This window comes from Cyprinodon variegatus, unplaced genomic scaffold (assembly GCF_000732505.1).
Source record: "Cyprinodon variegatus isolate N-32 unplaced genomic scaffold, C_variegatus-1.0 Scaffold335, whole genome shotgun sequence".
Taxonomy (NCBI): domain Eukaryota; kingdom Metazoa; phylum Chordata; class Actinopteri; order Cyprinodontiformes; family Cyprinodontidae; genus Cyprinodon; species Cyprinodon variegatus.
Window position 1 is genome coordinate 682072 of NW_015150788.1, and position 10800 is coordinate 692871.

At 41.4% G+C, this 10800-nt stretch overlaps 1 protein-coding gene across 1 annotated transcript in view; it reads left to right on the forward strand.

Moving 5' to 3' along the window:
- slc25a26 (solute carrier family 25 (S-adenosylmethionine carrier), member 26) overlaps positions 1-10800 on the forward strand; it is a 91372-nt gene that overhangs the window by 70604 nt on the left and 9968 nt on the right. The window contains exons 8-9 of the mRNA XM_015385264.1: positions 3928-3998; positions 9068-9141. Coding sequence (XP_015240750.1) covers positions 3928-3998; positions 9068-9141 — 145 coding nt within the window. The remainder of the gene's footprint in view (positions 1-3927; positions 3999-9067; positions 9142-10800) is intronic.

The window sequence follows — 10800 nt, forward strand, 5'->3', positions numbered from 1 at the left end:
GGGGAAAGAACAGATAGATAGATGGTGGACAGTCTAATAAAATAAAAAAATGAAAAAGTCCAGCAGAGAAAGATGGTGCCCACTGCTTATATGCTCTGCGAAAATACAAAGACTGAGGAGGGAACTGAATCAAACTTTATCCTTGTTTTTGCTAAATATGGTTTTAAAAATGTTCTTCCAGGGACCCTGCATTGTTTTCTCAACAAACGGGTCACATTGTCACAGTTCTCAAGCAGTGGACATCGCACTACGGCAGACTTTATGAGTACCAGGGGGAAACGCACACAACCAGAGGGAAAAGAGAGCAGGGATGAGTTTTGGGTCTGCGCCCCTGCAGCTGCGCGACCTTCAGATCACCGGAGCCTGAAGTACCGTAGTTGAAGGTGGAGAGAGGAAGAGAAAATAGGACCAGAAAAGCAGTAAGATGATTCGCTAAAATTGGGCTCAATAAGCCATGAGTAGAGTGTGTAAATGAATACATCGAGCCTTCCTACTCAAAAGAAACGCAACAGATAAAGAGTGCAGAGAAAAGTACGCGGAAAGTTCAAAATCCAGAGATCATAGACTGATGACAAAAGCTTCTTTTTTAAATGGAAACAAGCTTTTTAGAAATATTTTAAAGACACGAAACAATGTTCAAGGATATTACTGCTTAGCAGATATTTACTAATCTAATTAACACAATTGCTTTTTCTGTTGTCTGTTTATCTGATGTCGAGGAGGAAAACCAGTTATTCTCCAGCTCACTTCGGAGGTTTCCAGACAAGATGAAGATGTACAGTCCCTCTAATTTAATCTGTATGTGCGCCTCTCAGTAAGATCCAAATCTAATAGCCGTAACACCCCAATGGACTCCCTTTAAGGCAGAGGAGAGTCCACCTTAAGGAGCACCTACAAACCTTTTTGATTCTTGCTTTTCCTTCAGCATGTCAGACCTAAGCTTGTTGTGTGATACGTAGGGTGAGGCTCAGTTGGTCTTTCCATCCATTGCACCATCCCACCTTTATTTGTGAAGGTCACCAGTACGCTTCTATGGCTCTATGCACAACTCAACTACTTCCTGAACTGATGCAGCTTCTTTGTTTCCTGTCTTTCCCTACTGGATGAACTATTTAATCCAGGTGTTTCTAGCATCAGTAACCATGACGATAATGATCATTTTTTGCTAGTTTAGAAAGTCTTGCCATTTGCTCAAAATTTCAACATTTTATTATATTCCTAACTTCAATGAAGACATTTTGCTTTTTTATGGTGAGTAATTAGAGGGAGCTGCTTTGATATTGATATAAATGTAATGTGATGGCTTATTAGTTAGGGTGACAGTGTAACCATGTAAAGGGACACAAGAAGAAGGAAAACCTCACATAAAGAGGATGATATGGCAGCCATCCAGTGACATGACTGGTTCTAAGGAGGTTTCAGATCTCAGCCAACAAGATCATAACAAAAAATGAATGTTGCTAATTTAATGATCACTGGTTAATTCTTTGTTTTGTTAAGCATTAAGTGAAGAGCACTTTACTCAACAACACAGCTTACGTCCAAGGTGCAAAGTTTCAGGGTTGAGTAAAGTGCAAATAAATAATTGTATTAATATGACCTCAGAGATCCCAATAGAGCCAAAAAAACGCCTCCAGGATTTGAGCTTTCGCTGAAAAAATGTGTCACATCATCCGTCATTGCTCCCAGTCATCACTTTTTCACCACGATGAAAACGTAAAACCACAATTTAAATACATATTTCATGAGCAGGGGCCTTCCACCGAGCCGTTGTCAGACGTTTATATCTTTCAGTCCATAACTCTTCAGCTGCTGGACTGGGCCAGACAGGACAGGAAGATTGAGGTTAGCGGCTCAGGGGACAACACCTGGATGGAGAACAAGGAGAGGAAAAGGTGGTGGGGAGAGGACACAGCACCCAGAGGAGCTGGGATGTGGCTCTGCACCCGTTCCCCTCCACCTGGAAGCTAACCTCAGGAAATAGCATCAGAATTCACTGTGTGACAAAGTAGAGCAATACAATGAGGCTTTGGTCTGTTCTAGGAGATTTTGAGACATTCAATCTTCTGGCAGCTAAATTCTTCAGAATGTGCGATAAGCAGTAATGAGATTTCAAAGTTTAGGGCAGCATGGAAGACAGATGCTGGGGGTGGGGGGTAATACATCCAGGATTATGTTTGTGTGCACATCACTATGTCACCTTAATGCTGTACGTCTGTACATTACCAATCCATCTGTCCACCCGTGTCACATATATGTCTAGTCTCCTTCACACGAAAAATTGCCTGTTTTCCTCCAGTGGGATCCCTGCTGAGAAGTAGGAGCTCATGCCACTGTCACATCCGGTTTAGACCAGTGTATTCCCGACGTACGGAAAATCTGACAAAAACGCCAACTTACGTTGGAAAAGTGATGGGTACGTTTTGTATAAGATATGAGTACGCTGAAGCAAGCTGGCACACGTCGACATACAACGAGCATGCTCAAAATTTCTCGACGTATGCCAGCATATGCTCATATGTAACGAATAAGTTACAGGTAAGTTATCTGATCGTTGACATATGTTAAGTTTAAGTTACTTAAACTTGGATCCTCCCTGGGTTTACAGGCACGGCCAACAAACTTCCTAGCAGACATGACGCTAAATCTGCTGCGACTGCAAACCTTCTTTCTTTGTTTTTCTTTTTATTTATGCGGTAAACAGCAGCTCGGTTAATATCGCAATCAAAGAAAGCTTTTTATGCAGGTCGGATGCCTCCGGGTGCATCGCTGTCCCTCTCAGGACACTGGCTTGTGCATCATTTCATGCACAAGCCGCTGTATGTTATGCATAGGTTAGGATGTTGTTGGACATAAGTTCGGGACGTGTTATGAATATGCTATGTATACGCACAAAATGTAAAAAACAGATAGAAAGTTCAGTGTATGCCAGTGTTTTAGAAGATTCTGGGCCGTCAGGCATAAGCTGGCTAAATCGGCAAGGTGTGACAGGACCCTCAGCTTCCAGCTTCCCTAGTCCTAAGCCACATCTCATGACACCAGGTTGGAGGTCAGACTTCAGTTTTGATTCAAACTTGCCTTAATCTGTCTATCCATCTCTGGCTTCCTTCTACCACCATTAGTCAACAACTCACCTTGACAATTAATTCACTTCATCTAAGACTGACACTATCCTCCAGCACAGAGGGAACAATCCACCTTGTTTCCATTGAGAACCATGCATCAGAAAAGCCAAGTCTCACCCTTGATTATGGACAGTCATGTTTTATGGTTCATAGAAACAAACATAACTGCAAAATGTACAGACATAAAAATGGGATCCTAAGTTTCCCAACCATGGTAACCTCTGTTCACCACTTCACCTTTATATCCTGTCCCCTATAAACTATTTTTAAATAACATATAATCTCCCTGCCTTTTTAAATACTCACAGAGGCAATTTTAATCATCCACTAGATCTGTGCTTGTATCGTTCTCTGACTTATGGCAGAATTGACGTAGCAAAAAATGACATCAACTGATTTGTTTCCAGCCTTCAACCCCATTGTGCTTTTTTCTTTTTTTCCAGGCAAATTTAGATCATTTAATAGAGCGCTCCATGTGAAAGATTTATTTGCCTAATGCTTTACTTGACTGTTTTCCAGAAATATTATCAAATATGTTACATTGAGAATGTTGAATGAATGTTGAGTAAATCTGAGGAGGGACAGGGTTGGATGAGTTGGGGGAGACGGGGGTGAGAATCGAATGGTGTCTGTTTGGGGTTTGTGTTTGAATAACAGAGGGAAGGACTTGAATGCAGAATGTTATCAGTTTCATGAATGTTAAAAACTAACAGGCAAAGCAGTTCCAGCTTCATTCGCCTTACTGTGTGTGAGTAGATTTATTAATGAAGAGTATTCTTTGCATTAAATATGCCCGTGTCTTCTGTAGGTGCGGTGGCAGCGTTTGTTACCACTCCTCTCGACGTGGCGAAGACCAGGATCATGCTGGCCAAGGTACGCGTACTCGGACACAGCGCACAGCCTCCTCTGGCAGCTGCATTTAAACACTGTTGTCAGGTGATGCCTTGCAGGCAGCAAGCAGAGCCCCGAGCGGGCCGGCAGCCCGAGTGCATTTCTACAGTGTCAGCACCGAGGGCAGAGCAGGCCGAGCTAGCACTGGGACAGCGTACATCCATCACCTGCTGGGGGAATATGGACAGTGTTGAGGAGACATGTTTGTGTGCATGGTTAGTGTTAGAGTTAGGACTTGTTTCTGCTCCGAGGGAGTTTCCATCTCAGCGCCGCGTGTCATACAGAGGTGAAGCAAAATCCTGCTGTCCCTCCAGTTAACTCTCCTGCTCCCTCTCCTATCCTTTGTGCGGTGATATTCCTCCTCTTCCTCACTGCCTTTTTCTTTTCTAGCTCGCTCCAACTTTACGTCTGGCTTCCTTCACCGGGACCTATGTGTTTGTGTGCAGGAGTTCACAGTTACTCCCCCCCCAACACACACACACAGACAGACTGTCCTTGGAAAAGGGTCGGCGTTCCATTTCCGCCCCCTTCCTAACTAATGAGATACTGGAATTAACAAAACACTCGGACAGGCTTGGATCTCTGGCGAGAAACTCTTGGCTGGAGGTGAAACTGCAAGGTACAAAAGCTTCCAGTAAACACTATCTGACAGGAGGCTGCTGTAATCGAACCACCCGCAAAGGCCTCTGCTGTGCACACAGGTCCGGTTATAACTTTATAAGGCCACGATTTAGATTTGCTATGCAGAACATGTTTTTTTGTCAGTTCAGAAGTAAAGTCTGAGAGTTTTTGGGTAATCAACAGGAGAAATCAGTAGTTTCATATGTTAGACCTGTTTAATGATGTTGAGTTACCAGTTATATCATTTTTATGTTTTGTTTTTTTAACCTTTCAATTATTAGGAAAATGTCTGAAGTATGGCTTTGACAATGAACAGGGTGTGTATGAAGTCTGGATATATTTCAGATTTGAATAATAGCTAATCTAACAAACTCCTTAGATTCTTGCTTGTTTTAGAGCCTCTCTGTTATCGCCCTTAATTTTGGTGTTTAACTTCTTTATTAAGTCATCTTAAAACCTGAGCATATACTGTACGATATTTTCAATCGGTGTAATAAGCTTTCACAATGTTCTCACACTGATCTACCTGCTCACACTGTACGTTCAAAAACCACCTTGGACTCAGCCCGAGAGATGGCGCTAGTCTGACTCGTCAATCTGGAAGAAGTAGAACCCGTTTGCACAAGCGCAGTGCGCGAGGTTCTGGTAAATCGGGTCATAGATGCTGTAGCTCTGCTTCAACAGCAGGATTTGCTCACGAACATCGTATGACAGCCCACTGAATTTCAAAGATGTTAGATTTTCTCCTGACCTCCTCATCCTAACAGTAGTGACAGGCTAATTGCCCCTTGTTACCCCCTTTATATTACACGATGCAGGAAACACGATGAGGCTGAAACTTGGCCCGTTTGAAAAAATTCTGGAATAACGGTAGAATTGGCCTGAAAGGGGTCCAAACTCTTACAGTGTATTCCCACCTTAAGATTCCTCTTCCTCACTCACTTTTACTCCCTCCCCTTGCTCTATTCTTGAATTTTGCTGTTCCGTTTCTCATTAAAACTTTGGTTTATTTTGCACATCTCACAATAACTAAGTTTTTTTTTTTACCTATGCACAGCGAGTAATGCTTCCTAGCATGAACCAAACCTTTATCACATTAACAATCACCTCAGTCAAAACCAAACTGATCAATTAACGTATTTTATTATGCAGCAGGATGGCTCCCTGTTGGAGAAACAACGGGTGACAAGTTTCCACTGTGCTCAGTCATCTACTCTGATGATGAGCTGTTGCTTATGAACTTCCTGCCTATTACACGATATATATGTCATTCATCAGACGCTAAAATCAGAGACATCTTGGGGAAAACTTATGTTGTGTACAGCCCAAAAAGAGGACGTTTGGTCACCTTATCATGGTCACTCATTTTGGTGTTAAAACCTACCCTGTTGGGTAAACCTTCTTACTGCAAGGCAGCAATGCTACACACTGCAACACTGGGCAGCACTAATTTAGACAATACATTTTTTTTAATATATATATATATATATATATATATATATATATATATATATATATATCAGTTATGATTAAAGCTACAGTGTGTAATAATTACAGGGATATACAGTCAGAAATGTAATATATTATACATAACTATGTTATTTATCATCATCTACGAGCTCAGCCTCTTAACCTATGTAAACAAACCTCATCACTTGAGAAGGTAGGTGATGCGGACGTCGTGGAAGACATTTTGTCCCGTAATGCTCGCTGTACTGTTGGGGGGGGGAGAAGCGGTGGGGGGGAGATGTTCATGTTGCTGCGGTTTTCAGTCTGGACGTTAGATGTCGCTGAAAATTACACACTGTAGCTTTAATTGAAAATGTATGAGCTTATTTCCTGCCAGCCTATATTTATTTATTTTATTTTATTTAAATTTATATATGGTTCTAATTTCTCTTTTTTTAATAATAAAATTGAAGTTTAATTTTACAACTATCACATTCAAAATACTTATTTTTTTCCCACATTATGAATATCTTACAGTAACCTTGGATTCCAGCTAAGATTAATAAACGTTAGAGTGGCAAACAGAACAGAACCAGTGTGGATGGTTTTGGATCGGACAAACCAGAGGAAGTTTGGGTGCAGGAGCTCGCTTTCCTCAACATGCTGAGCAGAAAGAAAGACTTGTGTTGTACGTTTGGCATAACAGGGGAACATCCAGGACACAGCTGGATTCTGCCTGGCTGGTTAACCACAGCCCTGCTGCGTACAGGCCTCCTGCTCTGCTCCTTCACAACTGTGCTGCTGTCCTCAGACTAGACCGCTGTCATCGCTGTCATGCTCGCCCCTGCATGCTGGGAACATACAGCTACCAGTCTCAACAGTTTGGAAACTGGAGAATGTAAAAATTGGATCTTAATTAAATCTAATAGCAAAGCTATCAGTAAAAAATTGCATACATATATTATTTTGTTTCAGGCGGTGCCTGTTCGTCCTCTGTGTATGTTTTGGACATCCTGTTCCTCTATTCCCTCGTTCTGCAGCAGTAAAGCAAAAGCAAACTTGACAGGGAGAGTCATTTCTCAGCCACCTGTCTCCAACAGGAACACGGGGAAATCGGGATGTTTTTCTTATTAACTTGCAGCAGAGAAAGTTCTTTTATCCCTGATGACAGGTGTACAATATGGCCTCTTCTTTTACATGTTTTACTTTATGTGCTTAAAATAGACGAGGTCAATCTATTACCTTGCAAAAGATGTTATTTTCCATCTGCAATGCCTGATTGGAAAAAGATTACATGATCTATAAAATTAAAAAGTTGATTAAAAAGTTACACACAAAAAAAGGTAATTTTATCTCTTTATGATTCCAGATTTGATATTGTTTGTATAATGTATTATTTTTCAATATATTACTATTAGTTGACATATAGAAAAAAAAAAGGTGACTTTTTGACAGCAGGATCTGAACAGGGTTTTTTTGTTGTTGTTGTTTTCCATTAATAGAATAATGCAGAAAAGAAAGGGCAAGACAATTCAATTCACTAATGAAATATCATAGTTTAGATAATACTTTGTTAAAATTGTAAGAAGTCAAATGTTTGACTTTTTTTTTCATTTTTTGAAGCACTTGACACTTGTAGTTCTTTTTGTTTTTCATCTGCTAGTGAGACCCTAATTCCTGTGTGATAGAATCATGGTGTTAAGTTTAATAGTTGCTAGTTTTAAATTATCATAACAAGGACAACGGGATATTCTTTTTTTTTTAGGTGCTGTGATTCCTGCATCTTTTTTATAGACTCTGAAAGTACACTTTTTTAATCAACACTAAAATACAAATTTTGGTAAAATAACCAGTTAAAAGATCTCAACCAATCTGGCTCTTTTGCAGCAAAAGGCAAATGGAGTGAGTGATTTAGGACGTTCCAACTGTAAGGGTTAGATCAGCCGCAAATAAATGGTCGGCAATGGAAAGAATGCTTTAAACGACATGAATAGAGCAAAGAGAAAGTGCGTACAATGCGGTGGACGCTCACTGAATTTCGCTCAAATTCAACAATCTGAACATTTGCGTTGATTCGCATCGCATTAGGGATTGGATCTGGTTGGGGGAAGGAGAGAAGCTGAGAGCATTTGTCACTTAAAAACTCACCCAGTGTGAGGGGTCCTGGACAGACGGAAGTAGCACCGAAAGCGACCGTCATCCAGCTGCAGCTCATGCATCAGGTGGTGGTACTCGCCAGACTGGGAGCATCTCTGAAAGACCTGGTGGACTCGAGGTGTCAGACACTATTCATATTTCACTATTCATTGGTGAAATCGAGGTCCTGTTGAGTTGAACATAAAAGAGGAACCGGCAAGCAGATAAAAATTCCTCCTATTTGATGACATACTGAAGCGAGCTAGGGGAAACTTGCTGAGTTGCCAGCGCAAATCGTTTGGGAGGTAGAGAGACAACCAATGGAAGGCGAAAAGTATTTTTTTTCTTCTATCATGTGGTAAATTTGGGGAAAATCCATAATATACAATCTAAAAAGCAGAGTACTGAGTGTAGAGCCCTGAGGTACACCAGCATTATTGGTAGTAATTCAGAAAGTCTGTCTTTGTGCAAACACTGTTCCTAATGGTCAAAGCATTCATTGATAATTATATATTCTAAATCTGACACTTCCTTTTTAATGACCTGCTACCCTGATTACTCTCCAACCAGCTAGTCTGTTTTCTCTAAGTAAAAGCAGTGGTTTGATCGGCGCACTGAAGAATAGGAGGACTAGTGTAATCTTTCTCTTTTTGGGGAGGGCTAATGGAGGGTGCTGGAGGTGACACCTGCGCTGACACAGCTGTTCCTGACCAAAAAAAGACGCGAGGTGGCAGCTGAAGGAAGCTCCTCCAAGAAAGACTAAACAGAGTGTTTCCGAAGAGCAGGAAGCGAGCGAGACAATTTATCCATCATCACACCTCTATTTGTTCTCTCCCCTCCTGCAGGCAGGCTCGGCCACAGCGAGCGGCAGCATCCCGACAGTGCTCTACGACGTGTGGAGGAGCAAAGGCCTTCCAGGGTGAGGGTGTCTCTCTTTAATTCGCTGAAATGTGATTGCTTGAAAACAAACAAACCATTTTATCCCTGGTCATCTTTGAGAAACCTCCAATTTATACATCATTCAATTTAACCTCCCACACACACACAAGCGTGATGACAGAGCGTCCTCTCTGGGGAACGGGGGATTTACGGCGGCGGCTGAAAAATGAGATGTGTAAAAGCTTTTGCTGCAGACTCACTCTATCCTCCTATTGATTAAGGTGTTAAAGGGGCCAAGTGGAAGGGTTTATTTGAGTGTTTTGATGTGTTTATGATGCGCGCTGGACAAAAGGCCAGGTCTAATGGGGCCGCAGAGGGCTGCCAGTGCTAAAACAAACTCTCAGCTGTGGTGAATAATAGGCAGCTTGTGTACAAGCCACCATCAGTTAGTCGGGTGCATCTCAGCTTAATGCTGATAGCGTTTGGGATCGGGCCAAACACCAGCAGGAGATCGACTCCCTGTCTTTGTCTCTCTCACACACACATGCACTATGCCACAAAAGTACTCACACCACTGGAGAGAAAAATCTGATTTGTAAGCTGTATTCACCGACCTTTGATGCTCCTAAATAAAATATGGAACAACAAACTGCCAACAATCTGGAAATGGATTCTCCCTCTGCATAATCTAATTGCAGAATAAACCCAGTTTCCCTATGAAGGCCTTAAAAGATTATTTGAGAACATTAGTGAACAAACAACCTCATGGAGACCAAGGAACACATTAGACAGATCAGTCAATACAAAACACTAGCATGCAGTATAATACAATCACAGAGCTGTACTCAACCACATTAACCAACAACATGAATTCTATGATACAGCTGTCCACCCTAACAACTTTGGAGGAGCTGCAAACATTCACAGCTCACATTGAGGATTGATGGGCAGGAACAAAGTAACCTGGATAACCAGATTAATTATGAGAAGCACTAGAGTTTAAGTCTACATGTTATCAGCTTTTGCACTCATGTGATCCTCTTTCAAAGATGAAATTGTGGATTCTGATAATGCTGCCATATTAATTAAGGTCACCAGACATCCCCATTTTCCAGGGACAGTCCCTGTTTTAGATCACCTGTCTCTAGATAGAGCTGTCCCCGATTTTACAGTGTTATGAATAAGGGTGTGCAAAATAATCGTCATGGCGATGCATCGCAATTCTAATTTTTGTGATCTACTGCATCGATTCTTGATGGCAATTATAAAAAAAAAAAAAAATGAACAAATAAAATACATTAATGTTTGGCGCACATCAGCCAAACCATGTGGAATACAACTTCCAGTCCAGCAGATGTCGCTGCGGATGTGGTGACGCCCGCTGCTTTGTGTCTCAAGCATTTCCGGCCGTGGGATACTGCGACGAGTCATATGAAATAAAACATGGAGGACACTATGAAAATTCGCCCCGTGGCTCCATCGCATTTCAAGTCAGATGCTTGGATGCATTTTGGCTTTAAAAACAAAGAAGGTAAAAACGAAATTGATATGATGCACGTAATTTGCAAAAGGGGAAATGTCATACATTTGAATGTTTTCATTTCCACTGATTATCCTTATTTTGTTATTTTAAGTTTGATGAATCCTAAGATCTTTTTGTCAGTGTGCCCACGCCAGTAATAGTAATATTTCTGTCCAG